At 49.8% G+C, this 18,006-nt stretch overlaps 1 protein-coding gene across 1 annotated transcript in view; it reads left to right on the top strand.

Annotated features, from left to right (window-relative positions):
* Srrm4 (serine/arginine repetitive matrix 4) overlaps positions 1 to 6,127 on the top strand; it is a 152,799-nt gene extending 146,672 nt beyond the window's left edge. Inside the window, exon 13 of the mRNA XM_075981849.1 lies at positions 887 to 6,127. Within this exon, the coding sequence (XP_075837964.1) occupies positions 887 to 1,172 (286 nt within the window). The 3' untranslated portion in view covers positions 1,173 to 6,127. The remainder of the gene's footprint in view (positions 1 to 886) is intronic.
* The last annotated feature ends 11,879 nt before the right edge of the window (positions 6,128 to 18,006 follow it).

Raw genomic sequence — 18,006 nt, 5'->3', positions numbered from 1 at the left:
ATCTATCATTATTGACTGAATAGTCAGACTGGGTAGAGGGTGTGACCTGTGGCAGCTAAGGTATCTGAGGAGAAAAGCTGATGGGAGAGAGGGCTAAGGCTGTGAGAGAAACTGAATTTCTCAGGTCACAAAAGCTGGGGAAATGGCTGAATGTGCCCTGCCCCCGGGAAAAAAAAACTAGGTTATCTTTCCAGACATCCCACTCATTCAAGAGACCCACATGGGAAGGAATTCTGGAAGTCAATTATATCCCTCCTGCAGAGGATCAGGAGGCAAGACAAGAACAGGAGACTCGGGGTGATGGATGGGGTTGCCTGGTCACGTGGTCCACAGTGCTCTCTTCCCAGCATCTGAGCATCCACAGTCATGGATGTGTTTCATTTCCTTAAAATTCAATATGCCCTTTCCCACAGTCCCCCTCCCCATAGGCACACTCCATACACTTATTTCAAAAAAAGAAACGATGTACTACAGTAAATGGAAAATCCAGCCATTCCCTCCCAGAAATAGAACCTACTAGAAATAGGAGTTTCTAGTAAAAGTAAAAATAGAAAAATAAAACTTCAATTAAAGTGTTGATGCAAATACTGTGTGCTGCCAGTTGGGAACTCTGAGCCCAGGAATGATTGGTTGACTTTTTTTTAGTGACATTATCGCTTTTTCAGGATAGAACAGTACTAAGCCAGGCTTTTTCTTTGGTCTCGGAATTATGAGAGGAGAAGAAATGGAGGAATTTGTTGTGGTTTTGTTGGGGTTTGGAGTTTTTCTAAATTTTTTTTTGTCCCTAAGAAACTGGGGGGATGGGAGGACGTTGCTTTTTCTGGGAACAGCACTGGTGCTCCCTGAGAGCTGAGCCCTCACCACATCCTATCTCTGATCTCTACAGTGCCCGCAAACGCCCCATCCCTTACTACCGACCCAGCCCCTCCTCATCCAGCAGCCTCAGCAGCGCCTCCTCCTGGTACAGCAGCAGCAGCAGCCGCTCTGCCAGCCGCAGTTACTCCCGGAGCCGGAGTCCCAGCCGGAGCCGCAGCAGGAGCCAGACCAGGAGCAGGACGCCGACCAGCCGCAGCTCCAGCTCTCGCAGCCTCAGCCTGGGCTCCCGGAGCCGCAGTCGGAGTCGGAGCCTGAGCTACAGCTCAGCGGAAAGCTATGCCAGCACGAGGCGCTAAGCAAGGGCCCTCCTTTGAGCCAGCTGCCCACCGGGACGACCCCTCTGTACTCTGCCTGTGTCCTTACTACCTGCTCTTCATGCCAGCTCCCTGGTGACAGATACGAAGGCTTTCTGGCTCATGTCTTCTGTGCGTTCCTGGGAAGGTGGGACGGGATACAGGGACTCTTGTTCCTTTGCCAAGTTGCTAGGAGCCTTTACCAGCATCATCCTGAGGGTCAGCTGGGCCGACGGAGAAGGCCACCTGTGGAAAGCTACCATCCATGACTCAAAAGTTTAAGCTTGGCCAAGACACGCGGTGACATGTTCCACCCATCCACTGCTCACAGGCTGTATACTGGAGGCCAGGGTCGATCCATCCCTCACCCCGACCTCCTTCTCCCCTCCTTTAGTCTCATGGCTGCACGTTTTGGATCCCAGTGTTGGAAAGAGAGGAGACCAAGGGTGAAGTCCAAGAAAATAGCTCAGGGCTTTTCACCTCCCAACATGGGCAAAGGCTGGGAACTCCTGAGTCCTTCAGGGAGAAAGCAGACATCAGCAGGGAAGGTCGATGTGGGTTAAGATTGGACATGGCATCTGTAGTTATTCCAAGCAGCAAAGAGTCAGGTAATTTGCCCCCTAGTATGTCAGCCTGGTCAGGGAAGGGACTGCAGCGGCTTCCAGCTTTGTGGAGACCATTACATAGGGCCCTGTGACCCCATAACGATAAGAAGATGACGGGACAGTCAGCATACCTTGGGCCACAGCCCTATTCCCCAAATTCACCTCCTCCCCAGTAGCTGGCACCAACGTGATTCCACGGGACCATCTGCTGAGCCTTCCCGCTGCTGTGGCTAGCAGCCAGCCTCCAGCGCCAGCCAGTCTGCCCTTGCCCTCCAGTTGGCGCCTGACAGCCCCCTCCACATTGCCCAGACGGCCACACCCTGGATTCTACCCAGGGCAGGCTGACACCTACCATCTCACATGGAGACCATTCTCTTTGCCTCTCAGGAATTTTCTCAAGACGGGGACACTGCATGTAGCTCAATATTTTGGGGAAAGATGGAAATCCAGAGAGCCTGTTGATAGAGGGACTTGAGGGGTCCCTGGCTCGGGGCTCCTGCTGGCTTCTGAGTTTGCTGTCAGCTTAGGAAAGTTGAGTGGTTGCTGCTGCCCTCGCTCTACCTTCCTCCTCCCTAGGGCAAGGGCAAGCTGCCCTCTGACACACAAACACCATCAGCTGCTTTGTCTGCAGGAGACATTGGGAACAGGCAGGCCAGGGAGATGGTCCTTAAAATAAACCCACGGGCATCCCCCTCACCAGCTGCCTGGCTTTCCAGAGTCTAGGAGGTGTTGAGTTTGTGGTGGCAACAGCTGAGGGCCAGGGCACATGGAGAAAGAGGTTCTCCCCCCGACTTCGGACACTGGGACACGATGGCTGCCACGACCCAGCATTGTTCATCCCGCTTGCTCCAAGGAAACATCTGGGGGGAGGGGTCCCATCTTAAAAGCAATGATCGATCCATGCCAATCTTTCCCAACCTATCAGCCTAGGGGTCCAGCGAGCGCCAGGGAAGTTCGTTATCTGGTAGGCAAGGAGGAGCACCTGTGGCCATACTGGCCTTCCTACCATGGCTTCCAGCCCAGACCAAAACTCCACCCACCAAGACTCAAGGATGCCTAAGCTGACACCACAGAAGGCCGGATAGCAGGTGCCTGGCACAGGAGTCGGTGCCCCAGGAGGGCATGTACAGCAACTGTAAATAACCCTCATCCCTGCCAGGTTGCCAACCCCGCCTCATCTCCCTCACGGAGACAGAGGCTTCCAGGAGCCACCAAACCTCCTCAGCAGGACAGCTTGTGAAGGCATGAGGGCCTCTCTCGAAGTCACAGACTATCTTCATTCAAACCCTTCTAGGGGACCATTTTGCCCAGGGCTCCTAGCAAGCTTTATATTTATTTATTTTTATTTATTTATTTATTATTTATGTGTTGAGCTCTTCTTTCTCACCATTAGCAGTATTTATTTATTTATTTATTTATTCGGAGAGATTGTGTGTCAAGATATGTGATCATGTGTATGTGTTTGGTGGGATGGTCTTCTAAATTATTTGTGCTTAAAAAAATATATATCCTGTTGCTATGGCTGCAGTTGGAGAGGTCAGAGGCATCTTGGTCTTTCCCATGAATGTTTTAAGCCCTGAACATTCTGGAACTGACCGGGAAATATACGAGTCCCAAGGTTCATTATTCAGCTTGCTGCCAGTGAGGTGCAGGACTGTGCCTCGGCTCTTCAGACACATGCTGCACCACTACTGTATCTGAAGGATGAGGTCAGCCACAGAGTCCATGAGCCTAAATCCAAGGCCGGGGCCTGACGTTAGAATGTAGCTACGCAAACGTGAAAGAGTCAGGAAATCTTTGGCTAACTGCTTAGAGTCAGAATGCCGTGTCTCGGCCAGTCTTCAGAGACATCAGTGGCACGCATCAGAGAGCCCTTACCTCGTGGTTGGGAAACCCATGGCTCTTGGAGACAAGGTGTCAATTTGACGAGGTTTGATTGATGCTCACAGTGGGAGAGAAAGGCAGGACAAACCCAGGGAAGACATGGTGCTCTTCCTGATATCAGTGAAAGGCACCTGCTTCTCCTCCTGCTCTCTAATTCCCCTCCCCCAGCTTTGGAGGTTGGAAAACGTGCCTGTATCGTCTGCAGTAGACAAACACTGTCTTGTGAAGAGGGCTGGGGCCATCCTGGGGGACACCCAAACACCCAAAGCAAATGCCCTTTTCCTGTGTTCCATTTGGGGTGGCACAAAACAACTTCCAAAATTAGACAATAAAGTACAGATGGAGGGGACAGCCAGACGTCCCCAGAAAGGTCATTTCTAAGCTCATTCTGGGAGCTAGGTCCCGAAGACCTTTATCAATTCTGCCCTCCTAACCAGCTGGCAGTGATTCTGGCTGCAGGCTACAGCGAGCTCTTGCCCTTTCTGTGGTCATTCTCCATGGACTTTCAAGGTCAGCTTGCCTGGCCCAGTTGTGGATTTAGTAAAACTTTCGCTATATCCCCGACTTTTTAACATGGCTGTCATACTCTAACCCAAGCAAGGCGTCATTCTTCCCTTGGAAACAATTGTCAGAAGCTGGTTTAGATACCTGTAAGGCTAGGTGCACTGCCTCCTCCTCCTCCTCCTTTTCCTTCTTCTCCTCCTCTTCCTCCTCCTCCATCTGTCTTGCCCATTCCTTTTCTCCCCTATACTGCTTTGCTTTCCCAGCAAACATGGATCTCCTTCCAGGACACTGCTAACCTTGGCTAACTAGAACCATGGAACCCTGGTTTATCTATCCACCTTACCCTCTTTACTTTCCATTTCTGGGGAATAACTCCACTTGGAAGCAATCCATAGTCATGTTTGTACAGTGGATTATCGCACTGTGTTGTGGAGACTGCTCACAGTGAAGGTGTAATTCACCCACCAACTTCCAAAATGGGTGAGAGTGTAGGCTGAGGTTAAGCAACATGCTGCCAAAGCCCCTTGACCTTCCCGCTGTGGCCGTGCTCCTCATGAGTGCAATAGGGCTAACTATCACCTTACTGCAGACCAGGGTTCCCACTTAGTGAGGTGGGGTAGTTGGCAAAGAATTCGGATGTTGGCCTGAGGCCCAAGGGAGCCAACAAATACAATGAGTTCCACTGAGACTCGGGAAGGAAAGGGGTTTGAAGTGCTATAAGGAGATTCCTAGGAATAGCTAAAAATAGCACCCGAATCCCTACTGGGTGGCTAGAAAGTGGACTAACCCCATCCATGTCCACCAAAGTTGGACTTCATTCCAGGCTCTCTTTGAGACCTCCTTGGAAGGCGACTCAGCTTTTCTGGAGCAGAATAAAATGGAGATAGATGTTGGGGAGGAGTTTGGGTCTCAGCCTCAGAGAGCCCCTATTCTTACATTTCTCAGCCCCGTTCTCTTTCCCAGAAGGGTTTGCTTAAAGAAGAACAAGTGTGGGGTGCTACCAAAGGTGGAAAAAGCAGTGAGTTATGTCTTTCTCAAGGTCAGCTTCCAACTTTTCTGCCATATTTCTTCTTCTTTGGTGCTGGGGGTGGAACCCAAGTGCTCCTGCACGCTTGTCAAGTGCTCCTGCACGCTCATCAAGTTCTCGTGCACACTTATCAAATGCTCGTGCACACTTGTCAAGTATTCTAGCAAATGGGTCACACCCTCAGCCCTGTGCTAGGTTCCCTTTGCCCCTTCTCTTCTGTGTGTATCCCAAATGGTCTCATGGGCATGTGTCTGTCACTTTGGTTTCCCTTCTGATGGGGAGAAAATTTGATTTGATATTAAAATGGCACATGCCCCCCTCCTCCGCTAGCCAGCCCACCAGAGGCTTGGGCCAGACACAACGTCACTGCACAACACTTTAAAGAACTCTATCCCTTTTCCGTTCTTCACTGATGAGCCAATGGCATTGACACCATGATCACCAACCCTCTGCAACTTCTTTTTCTGTTTGTGTATTTGGGTTTTGTTGTTCCTCCCTGTTTTCATTTTGTGAGTTGATTTTTGGCTTTATTCCTTTCTTGTTTGGTGGTTGTAATTTTGCATTGTAAATACCATGATGTGAGGCTACCCTTGGAACATGACTTATTTAATAATTTATTATTATTTCCTATTTATTGAGTGGTATTGGGAAGGGAGGGGAGCCAGCCCTCCCCTTGGATTGCTACTAGAAACCATCTATCTCTCAGCTCTGGGTGCTGCTGTCTGTTGTGGGGGAATTATCACCCAGGCAATGAATGCTGGAGTCACCAGAGAATTGGAACCGGCAGAAACAGAGGTCCCCATCATACAAATTAAGCCCAAATGGAGCCAAAACGCTGGTTATCTCCAGAAAACCTCATTTAGATGGAAATTAATTGAAGAACTCAAATGCCTGTACACGAACCAACTTCTATTAAAAAGTCACAACTGAAAAAAATACAGAGAGAATCTTTTTTTTTCCAGCCACGTAATATTATGTCTCCTTTATTAACAGGCTGAGCCAGAGAGAAAGCAATGGTACACCTTTGTGGTTTTCTTTCCTTTGGGGGTAGAAGCAGTGGGTCTTGGGCCTCAGTCGGCTGTGCAACAGGACTTGGCCAGGGCCAGGATGTTCTGGGGAGGACAAATGGGAGAACGCTGCTCTGGTGCTCTGAACTCCGTTTTGATGGGTACTGGGGCTGTATCTTTTGCTGGAAGGATATCAACCAAGGAAGGAAGAAGAATGATGGTGGGCTTGATGCAAGGGTTGGAATAGCTGAGATGTGGGACACATCAAGGGATCCTGAGATGAACTCAAACTCTCCAAGTCCAGTGTCCCTGGAGTCCTGATGGGGAAAACAAGCTGTCTTAGCCATGTCCTGAATCTAACTGTTGTCCACAGCCAAGTCATGTCTTATAGGATTATTCTGTTAAGCTGGTGACAAAGGTCGTATTGTTAGTTTTCAGATAAAGCTGAGGCCCATGGAAGGGAACTGTTACTCCCAACTCTTAGAAATGGTGTCTGCCTGACTCTGTGTCCCTTTCTCCCTCAGGGGATCCTTTCCAAGGGTCCTAAATTATGAGGACTCTACACTGTGCCTTTCTCCCCAGGTGAAGTTATTTCCTCAAGTGGTCACTGGCGAAGGGCCTAGCTGATTCTGCCACACTGGCTCAAGGGAGCTGGCGCATCTCAGGGCATCTCTACACTGGGGGCTGGGATTCCCATCTGAAAAATCCCAAAGCAGAGGATCACCAAGTAGCCCAGCTCAACCTGACCATCTAACATCTGCACAGAATGTCTGCATTAGAGAGAGAGAAGCTGCTGTGTCCTTTCCCCAGGATTACAAAGGGCCACAGCCTACCCAGGGTTTCCAGGGTTTCAGTCTGCAGGATTCACATCTATGTTCTAGTTAAAGGTTCATGGTATCATGTTCTCATATGTGACCTTGTGTCTTCTGTGAGAAGGAAGATGGAGTGTTAAGAAGTTCTCATGGCCCACCTGCTGTGACACACACACACACACACACACACACACACACACACACACACCGGCTCAGTGCATCGATTCAGTTTCTCAAACAGACCTGTAAACACTTGAGCTCTACCCTTGTGTAAGTTCGTGTGTGGTAAGTGTGTTCACACATACGCAGAGGCTATGTCATTTTTTGGGTGCTGTTCAAATGAGACAGTCTCTCGCTGCCCTGCTGGCCTAGCGAGCCTCCGGGATTATTAGCCAGTCTCCAGCTCCCCCAGGGCTAGGGTGACACCTGTGGGACACCAGGCCAAGCCTTGGGGTCAAATTTACTTCCTCACATTTGTGAGCCAAATGCTTTATCAACTGAGCCATCTACCCAGCCTGGGTTTTAGTCACATCTATGGGTTCCCTCAGAAAACCTATTCCAGGTCATCTCATTGTAAGCCATCCCTGAAACCTCAACATTAGACTTCCTTCCTCACGAGATGAAAACTGAAGCGTAGAAAAACAAAGCAACTTGCCCAAGAGACACAGTACCCAGAATCAAGGACACAATTCAGATAAGCTGACTCAGAACCACAGGCTGCCAATTCTCCTCTATAGTGCCAGAATTTGTAAATATCTAACCTCTTAAACTGAGTTGCTTTTGTCATGACACTTTCATGTTATGACAAAGATTTTAGATCCTAAATACCTAGGGTCTTTCTACTACAAGCTATACAGCATTGGACAAGGGCCACAGCCTTTGAATGACTGATTTGCTGATCTGTAGAATGGGTTCGCAGCAGCCACCTCCCTTAGCTGCTACGGGAACAAAATGAGACTTTCCATTCCTTAAATACATGAAAAGGGAAGAGCATTCAACTGATGCTAAGGAGCAAAGTTAGCTTTTCAGTACTGAGTCTGAGGTGTGGTAGTGGGAGTCCTGGGGTCAGCCCAACAGAGCTGACTTGGAACACAGGGGTTTTCTGGAAAGGTTCCCAGGGCAAACTTTAACATCTCTCCCCATTCAGGGCAGGTGGGAAGTACTTAGGGGATAAGTGGGAGTGGGCGGGACTGGCTGTGGGGACGTGGGGAGCACAATACACAATTTCCAGGCGAGAATCTTGGCTCAGCGTTGCCACAATCCTCCAGTTTTCAAGGGTGTCTACTTTTTAGGTTAAAAATCTTGTATTTTAAAGTGTTCATAGCATCATTTTTTTCAGCTATCATGTGAGTCACTATTATACACGGATACACACAGACACCTGTGCACAATCATTCACACACAACCGTTCACACACACACTCATTCACACACACACACTCACACACACGCACGCTCATTCACACAGACACCCACACACAATTGTTCACACACACACTCACACACACACTCATTCACACACACACACACACACACTCATACACACTCATTCACACAGACACACAGACACACACACACAACCAGCTATGTGCACCACTCATCCTGTGTCTTGCCCAATGAAAAGCTGCCTTGGAAACCATGAGACTGGGTGACCTCTCTTAGGTAAAGCTGTGGCTAGTCACCACCCCCTCCCACACACTGATTTCATTCTTTCTAAATAGGCTGGTTGTGAAGGCATACCCAGCATCCTTTTCTGAGGCTCTCTGGTGACCAGGACATTAAGACCCATCAATGAGTTAATAGTCACGTGCCCTTTACCCACACTGGAGCCTCACTTTCGGGGTGCTCCATTTGACAGTTAAGCCAGTTAAGGCTCCAGGGGCAAGTTGGCATAGCTAATGGGTCCTTGTCTGAGGGATTTCCTTTCATTTTTCATCCTGAGTGTATAAGCCCTGTCAATGTAGAGCCAGTCCCCCACCCGCGAAGGGTTCCAATAAGGTGACTTCTCAGAAAGTGTGGCTTTTTAGGAGGCTGTCCTGTGACTAATTTCGTCACCTCTCCATGACTCACGGAGAGGCCTTCACCTTTTAATCTCCAGCACAGATTCCCAGTTATGGGGAAATCACATGTTTGTTTATCCAGCCACTGGTCTGGGCAGGAGCCCCACCCCCATCGCCCTAGTCCCAACTGTCCTGGCTGCAGAGGAAAGCAACCTGCTTTCTGTGGATGCTCTGTCCTTACCACACTGGCAGCTGCTCAAGAATGGAGCAGAGACAGCATGCATCCAGCCCTCCTGCTTCTGGTGACCCGTGGCTGCCTGCAGCCTCTCTGCTGGGCAGAACCAATGAAACAATTCAAGGCGTGGGAGGAATGTTGGAAAACAAAACTTCCTAAGAGATGGAATCCAGACTCCTGCCCCTAGCTTGCAGCATGACCATTTAAGCAAATCAAGCCCTTTTCTAGAACCCTCCACTCACCTATTAAAAGGGGTGAGTGGATTAGACCAGAGTCTCAATCATGACTGAGTATTAAAATTGCCATGACCTTTACAAAACACCCATGTTTGACCCACCCCAAAACAATAGGTATGCTTGAGGAGAATGCCAGGCATCAGTACCTCTGCAAGCCTCCCTATGCTCTTCTGGGATTAAGCCAGGGTGGGAAACACTGAAGACACTACCCACAATACTATTCAGAGCCCAGGGTGGAAGACACACTTAAATCATGGTGACCATTAAGCCATAAGATCACCCAGCACCTTCACGGTGCCAATCAAGGGCCAGGCAGGTTTCTGGGAGCTCCACTGATGTCAATGTAAGTTACCCACATATTCATCTCCATGGCATCCGCAGGAGATGCTGTGTTAGCATCGATGTCATGGTTGCAGAAACTGGGGCACAAATGGTTGCTCCAGGTCTCACTGGTGGTAAACTATGTGGCTAGCTTTGAGGATGGGAAAAGGCAGAGTAACTACACCTTAGAGGGCCAAGCAAGCCATCATAGGGGTGAAGAAAACGCCCTCTAGCAAGATGCTGGACAAGGAGTAGATATTAGCCAAGAACAGAACTGAAGCTAAGGGAGGATTCAGGACAATTGTATGCATGGAATGGGGGCAAAACATTGATTGCAGCTGCCTGAAGTTAGTTCCCCACCCTGACCTCCAGTAGCCACCCCTTCCTTCCTGCTCTTTCCTGAGTACTAACTGCTACCCTACTACCCGTAATTGCTTCTCTTATTAGTTTAATGCCCCTTTCTGAGGACAGGAGCCTTCTCTGCCTCATTCATTCCCTGTCCCTGCAGGGACACTATACCTGGTATGTAACTGACTGCCAAGTGATTGGATTTTCCCAGGGCTGCCAGCTCTGATCCCCCCCAAAGCCTGTTCATTTTGGAGCTGGTTAACGTGTATTTATTGGTGTGTGTGTGTGTGTGTGAAAACTGCAGCAAGGTAGTGACATTTCCCCAGAGCAATGTCAATGATCTCTCATGACATGCCCTGAGAGAGAGAGAGAAAAGGGAACACAGACGGCAGGGCAGACGTGAACACCGGCTATCCACCTGGCATTGCTCAAGGCACAAGGACTCCTATCCTGGGGCTTCAGTTTGACACACATCTTAAAAGGAGTAGCTGAACCAAAGACCTGGGCCTCAGGACGACCTAGATATGAGTGTCTCTCTGTTACCTCGTAACTGGGTCTGGGTGTGAGCTACTTGGCCTCTCTGACCAACTTCACAAAATGACAGGGGAGACTAGAGGGGCTGGTGTGTACATAAGGCACCCGGCAACACGAGCATGGACCTCCATGATTGGAAAGGACAGCAGGAAAATCGAATGCCTAGGCAAACTCACAAGAGGTTTCTGGGAGATTCCATGCCACCTAGGCTGACGGTGGAAGAGCAGGCACTCCTACCTGTTTCCCTCCGTACTGTCTCCTCCACTCAGAAGAGCCTGGCATTCTCTGCCGCCCCCACCCCCAGGCATTCCACCGATGCTTTCCACCTGGGTCATTCAGGGCTTTCATGGAAAGATTGCGAGCTGTTCATGCCTGTCCATCAAGTGGAACAACAGTTCTTCTTTGCCACACCCTGGGACTGCGTCTCCACATCATGGGATATATCGCCAGGGCCAACCAATGGCTAACTCACGGATGGCTTTTCTTTTCATCTTGCTTTCCTTTGCTTTGCCAAAGAAACTTGCCCCCATGCTCTCTCAAACCGCAACAAACACTGGGTCTCTCTCACATCTAAACCTGAAATGGGCAATACCAGCCACATCAAATAGAGTCGCATTGCCTATTAGAAACAGGGGGCTAAAGTGGGCTGGGGCAATAGATCAGTCAGTAAGTGCTTGCCATGGAAGCCTGAGAGAGTACGTTCAATCCACAGCATCCATATGACAAGCCAGGTATGGCGTGTGTGCTCCTAACTCCAGTACTGGAGAGATGGAGACAGCCAAAGGACATGTGACTCAGGCCAGGCAACCTGTCTTAGCTGGTGAGGCCCAGATGCCCATGAGAGAGACCTTCTCGAAAAGGAAGGACAGACTGAAGAATGATGACACTCTCAAGGTTGTCGTGTGTGTGTGTGTGTGTGTGTAGATGTGTACCAGAACACACATGAAGACACTCACATACACACACTTGCAAATAAACAGACATGAAAGGACAACGGGATCAAAATGGCACACACACACACACACACACACACACACACACACACATCCATACTTGAAATGTATGGAGTCTGAAGTTCCCAGCACAATTTAGTAGTGTGTCCAGGCATTCAGCACAAGGTTACACCTTTCTCACCCATTAAAACATACAGGAAATCTTAGGGTATTTGGACAAAACCATCTTCCTTCTCTCAGGCTAAAGAACATTTCTCCAGGGCCTTTACTGTTCCTTCCATGTTAATAAAGTCCCTTAACTTTTAACTAGGTTTATAGTCACCCAGAATGAAGCTGGCAAAGGAAGCCTCCTCAAATCAGTAAAGCAGGCACCCGAAGAGCCATCTTCTCCATCTCTAGATGTCATCCAGGCTCTCCCAGCCCCAACCCAAACACAGACTCTGAGAATTTTCTCAGGCTGTCCACTCCCAGGAGCTGTCACTCCCAGTCCCCAAAAAAGAAATTTCCAAAGCGAGCTCAGAGCCGCCTTCTGCATAAGGGACATCAGAAACGTCCCAAACTCAGAGGAATGGGCACCGCTTTGCCAGACAAAATCTCATCAAACGAGGAGTCTGGAAGCTTCTGCTGTCCGAGGGGCGTTCGTGCTGAGGATGGTCTTTTGAACAGAGCTGTACCAGCACATGCAGAGGTTCCTGACTGAGAAGTCTGTCTGTCAGAATCAGCTGGGCGAGGCTGCTGTAATGAACAAGTCCCAAGGGACAAAGGTTTGCGTCCCGTTCACATCCCTTGTGAGAGTGACGACTGTACTATTAGACGCGCTGAAAGACATTGACGTTTCATGAGATGTAGGCCTTTCTCCTCACAACTCACTGGCTGTAAGCATTTGCAAGGCTCCTCCCAACCACAGAGGCACAAGGAAGCATCCCCACCGGCTCTTGTATTAAACACAGTCCCCAGATGGTAGTACACTTTAGGGCAGTAAGGGAACCTTCAAGGGCTTAGCTGGAGGAAGTAGGTTCCCAAGGAGACAGGACATGAGTTTTCTGGGAGGACCCACTTCCTGCTGAGCCCTCTGAGTTGGCTGTCATGTGCCCTGTAGCACGCGGCTACCACGTGCGTCCACGGTTCCAGCCACGTGACTCCAACCACCATGGTGGACTGTATCCCTGAAGCATGAGTGGAAGCCCCGTTCCCTCGTACTGCTTCTGCCAGGGAATTGGCCGCAGCAATGAGAAAACCAGGTTCCACAGAAGGAGAAACTGGAAATGCTTGACAAACAAGCCCAATGACAACCACAACACTAGGTGCCACTACGTGCCAGGTATTGGTGACACAGCCATGAACAATCAGATTAAAGTCCCTTCCCTCCTCCCTCGGCCCTCCTCCCTTTTCCATAATGATGGAGAGGGACATACAAACAGAATTAGAGGTGAAAATGTAATTCCAGTTAGTGACAAGTGCAAAGAAGAAAGCTAAGCAAGCAGGTGTGAGACAATGTGGCACTCGAGGGTTAGGGGAGCTTCCTCTGAGTAGATGAAATGTAAGTAGAGACCCGGATGAGTTTGGGGACCTGGGAAACACTGTTCCGGGAAGTGGGAACAGAAAGAGCAAAGGTCTCAGTTAATGTGCCTGACTCTTCTTTTTGCAAGACAGGAGGCCTCTGTGGCTAGAGTACCAAGAGCATGGGAACCTCGGCAGCAGAAAATCCAGTGAGGACGCTAACCAAAAGCTTGCTCCCTTTACAGAGATTTTCCGTTTTTGCAACCATTCTAACTACCTGCTTGGTTGTCTCCTGAGACTCATGAAAGCCAGGCTCCCTCTCCTCCATCCCATCTCTAGTCTTCGGGTTAGTGGTTTACACACATAAGCATGCAATAGAGAAAGGGATGAAGGAAAAACGAGCAGGCCACACCCTTCCTGGGTTCCTCCTCGTGTGTTCATTGCGTGGCACGCCACCCTCCCCATGTCATGCTGGGAGTACATGCTGACAATATCAGGTGCCGTATTAGCCAGATTTTCATCACTGTGGCAAAAGGCCTGAGCAAGCAACCTGCTAAGAAGAAAGGTTTCAGCTGGGTGGTGGTGGCACATGCCTTTAATTCCAGCACCCGGAGGCAAAGGCAGGTGGAGCTCTGTGAGTTCGAGTCCAGCCTGGTCTACGGAACGAGTTCTTGGACAGTCAGAGCTACACAGAAAAATCCTGTCTTGGAAAAAAAAATATAGAGGAAAAGTTTCAGAGGCTTCAGCTCATGGTTATTCAATTGCCTTTGGGCCCATGGCATTGCAGCAAACTTGTGGTAGGGGAAGCTGCTCACCTCATGGTTTCTGAGAAGAAGGAGAGATAGGCCAGAAGGGGCTAGGGTCTCAACACCCCCTCCAAGGCCAGCCTACAAGGACAGGCATTCCTTCCTCTAAGCTCCACTTTTTCAAGATCCCACCTTTTGCAAATAGCACTGTGACCTGGCAACCGATGCTAAAACCCGAGGGCCTCTCTAAGCCATAGCAATGACTATTGTTTTAGAGAATCATAAAAAAGCAGGTGATGTTCTTATCCCCATTTTAGAGGACATCAGACAGATGTTCAGACGGGCTAAGTTGGTCACCTAGAACAGCAGAGCAGACAGAGTTCCTACAGTACAGCCATTTGCTGTCCTTCAGCAGGGAAGCCAAATGGCACCACCCTAAAAACTCGATTAGCCGAGGCATCAGTGTCCTGGATGCAGACCGCACTGGTTGATCCTCATCAACTTGATGCAACATAGAGTCACCTGGCAAGAGAGCACCTCAGCTGAGAAGCTGCCTCCAGCTGCCAGGTGTGTGAGCAGATGAATGGTTTCTATGACAGGGCCTAGCCCCTAGGCAGTGCTAACCCCTAGGCCACTGGGTGGTCCTTGGCTGTATTAGAAAGCAGGCTGAGCCAGCCAGTAAGCAGAGTTCCTCCATGGTCTCTGCATCTGCTCCTGCCTCCAGGTTGTTCCTACCTTGGATTTTGCTGGTGGTGGACTGTAACCTATAAGCCAAACAAGCTCTTTCCTCCACAGTTAGTTTGGGTCAGTGTTTTATCTCAGCAGCAGACCCAGACTAAGACAGAGAGTCACTCACAACTAGCGATGCGGAAGCGGAGCTTAAGAACAAGAGCAGAGTAGCCGACCATCCAGTACTTCCGTCTCTACTGGTGGAGACAGGGTAGAACACTGTGTCTTTGCAGCTGAGAGCTGCTACTCACCCTGGGGGCACGTGCCTGTAGCTGGCATATCTCTGACCCTTCTCAGGCCACTGCCCGGTTCCTCAGTCTCAATGTGTACCTAGTGTCGTTTGTCCTGCTGGGGGACAGTTTCTGAAAATCGGGTCCTGGAGAAGGAGGAAGAAATGGACTGACAAATCTAAAGGTCAACCGTGGTTGTTGGGCTTGGCTGGGATTGGAGGGCTGGGATCCAGCTGGGCACACATGGGGAGCAGATGGCATGGCCTCACGGCACAGAGCAAAGATATCTGTGCTTGACATTCACGTAGACTTGGCTTGAGAATCCACAAAATGATGGTGACACTGGTCTCAGCTTCCTCCTCTGTAAAATGGAGATTTCTTGGAAACCTTCTGATCTTTCTACCCACTGTGGATATTTCAGTATGCTTCCAAGTCCCGTGACTTGCACACACTAATCAGGGCAGGGCAAACCGAACCCAGAGATCATCAAATGCTCACACAGACATTGCTGTGCCCCTGGCATGGCATCTCTGAGGACCTTGCATAGGAACAGGACACCCAAGCCTTATGCTAAGGAGAGATGAGCTGTAGACGCGATCAGCATCATCTGAGGGTCTGAGAAGTTGAAGGGACAGAAGACAGGGATTGGGGTCTTCCTGGACCTAGAGTCTCAGTGAAGGTGGGAGAACCCCAGGAGCCATGCAGCTTCTCAAAGAAAGCTCTTTGCCCCTGGGGTTATGATGGAGCAGGAGGCAAAACTCTTACCAGAAGCCTGCGCCCTCATCTTTGATGATGACGGCTGAGGATGGAGGAGGAGGCGCTTAGGTATCCCAGGAGAGGAAGATTCCAGGTCTCATTGCAATACAATGAAAACACATTTGACAGCGGGTCTTTGTCTTATCACGCCTGTGCGACTCCAAGCATTGCTTCTTCTTCCGGGAGATCCCAGCTCCTGGAATTCAGAATGATGTCACCTTCTCCCTTGATTGTCTCTTTTGAAGATTAATTGTGGTATTTCCCATGTGAAAGTTTTAAGAAGATGCGGGCAAGTGACACAGTCTTTGCTCTGGATCTAACATCCTAACACACACACACACACACACACACACTCACATATACATACTCACATACACACACTTTCAGACATTCTCTCTCTCTCTCTCTCTCTCTCTCTCTCTCTCTCTCTCTCTCTCCTGGGCTTCCTCCCTCTCTGCACCCTCTTCCCAGACTTGGGGGAGTCTGACCCCTTGCTTTCAGCTGGTTGACAATGGCCAGTGGTGTTTACTCATCACCATCCCTACGTCCCTACGTGTCATCTGTCATCTTACTTCTCAACAGGTGTCTCAGTCAGCAGGATTAGCAGTTTCACTTCTCCATTTCCCCAAGCAGGAAGCTGGCCTGACCCAGGAATGAGGCAAGAGCCCAGAAAAGGATGCCAGATGGTACAGAAGACCACAGGGCAAGGCCTGGGTGACATCATCCCCATGTAGTTATTATAAGAGCTCAGCAGCCCACTGACTGTGTGACCCGGGGAATGGTTTCACCTCTCTGGACTATGAAGACTGTGAGGTGATGGATAAAAATGACGGAGCTGGGTGTGGTGGTGTAGATCTCTAACCCCAGCCCTCAGAAGGCTAAGGCAGGAAGATAGCAATTGCAGGTCAATCGGAACCACATAGAAAGACTTGGATCCATACAAACAAACAAAAACCTGCTGAGCTAGGGAGGGCCTGGTATAGGGGCAGTGCTGCACAAACGTGAGCCACAGATCTGATTTCAGAGACTGTGCCAGTCAAAGCCAAGGACCTTGGTTGGAATTCCAGCTCTGTCTCTTAAGGAGGCACACAGAGTTAGACCAGTCGGCCAGCCTATGGCTCGGTTCTCCATCCATAAAATGAAGACACTAAAGGCCCCTTCCTCACCACTTTGTGGGGAGGATTGGATGAATTGAAAGCTAAGTTCAAAATGCCAAGGGCAGAAGGTGGCACCTGGCAAGAGCCCCATGAATGCTGAAGTGACTATTTCTATCTTCTAACCCCAGAGAATAGAGGGACTGAGGCCGTGATTCGGGTGACAAAATGTTGGCCTAGCTCATACCAAGCCTTGGTTCCTTTTCCAGACCCCTGTAATCCCAGCATTTAATCAAGTTGGGGTAAGAAGGGTCTTGGGAGGCAGAAGCAGGCAAGCCTCTGTGAGTTCCAGGCCAGCCTGGTCTACAATGAGAGTTCCAGGACAGCCAGGGCTACACAGAGAAACATTGTCTCAAAAAACAAACAACAATAACAAAACGGTCAGGAGTTTAAGGTCACCATCCGCTATAGAAGGAGTTCAAGGTTTGCCTGGAGGAGAGAAAGGGTTTGAAGATGAGAGAAAGGGAGAGAGAGGGAGGGAGAGAAAGAGAAAGAGAGAGGCTCAGGCCACGATGGAGGCTCAGTCCCTGCAGCTGTCAAGCCTTCCTCTTCTCCTGGGTCCTCTAGAAGTTTTCAGCGAAGTTGTGCAAAGAAGCCTGGGAGGGAAGAAGAAAACCATTTAGAACACGTCCTCCAAACACACCCATGAATCAATACAGCCCAGCAGCACGTAAACACACACAACACCCACCCAAATCCACACACAATCAGAGACAGCACTGCCCCTCCCCCACCACATCCCACCAACTCAGGAGCCCCACCCCAGCCCCCACCTGGTCCCAGGCAGGGCCAGATTTCTCCCTGTTCATCATATGGGGTGACTTATCCTCATAATTCGCTGCAGGCTCACTGGGCCCCTCCCAGTTGCAGCCTGTGCCCAGCCATGACGTCAGCTCAGGGTTTCTGGCACCATGAGCTCATCCCACATGGCATCAAGGCCACACAGTCACACCGGGACAGGGGACCCTCTCTCCACTGAGCCAGCCACTCAGTACAGAACCACAATTCAGAACAATTAGCTTTCCTGCCAGGACTCCTGACTCCTCAGAGCTGTGTGCAAGGCCGGCTCTCCACCCCGTTTCCCCGCCTGAGAAATGGGGTGCTGATAATAGAGACGGTGTTGTAAGCATTGCCTGACTCTTATGAGAAGAGCTTCCTAACAAATGACTCCTCAACACCCCAGCCCATGAAGAAAGCAGAACTTAGAGCCACAGAGGGGCATGTCCCAAGTTGTACATCTGTTGAGGACGGTGCAAA

The sequence above is a fragment of the Microtus pennsylvanicus genome, chromosome 1 (assembly GCF_037038515.1).
Source record: "Microtus pennsylvanicus isolate mMicPen1 chromosome 1, mMicPen1.hap1, whole genome shotgun sequence".
In the NCBI taxonomy this organism is placed as follows: domain Eukaryota; kingdom Metazoa; phylum Chordata; class Mammalia; order Rodentia; family Cricetidae; genus Microtus; species Microtus pennsylvanicus.
Note: the sequence above shows the minus strand (reverse complement) of the source record. Positions and strands in the feature narration are given on the sequence as shown.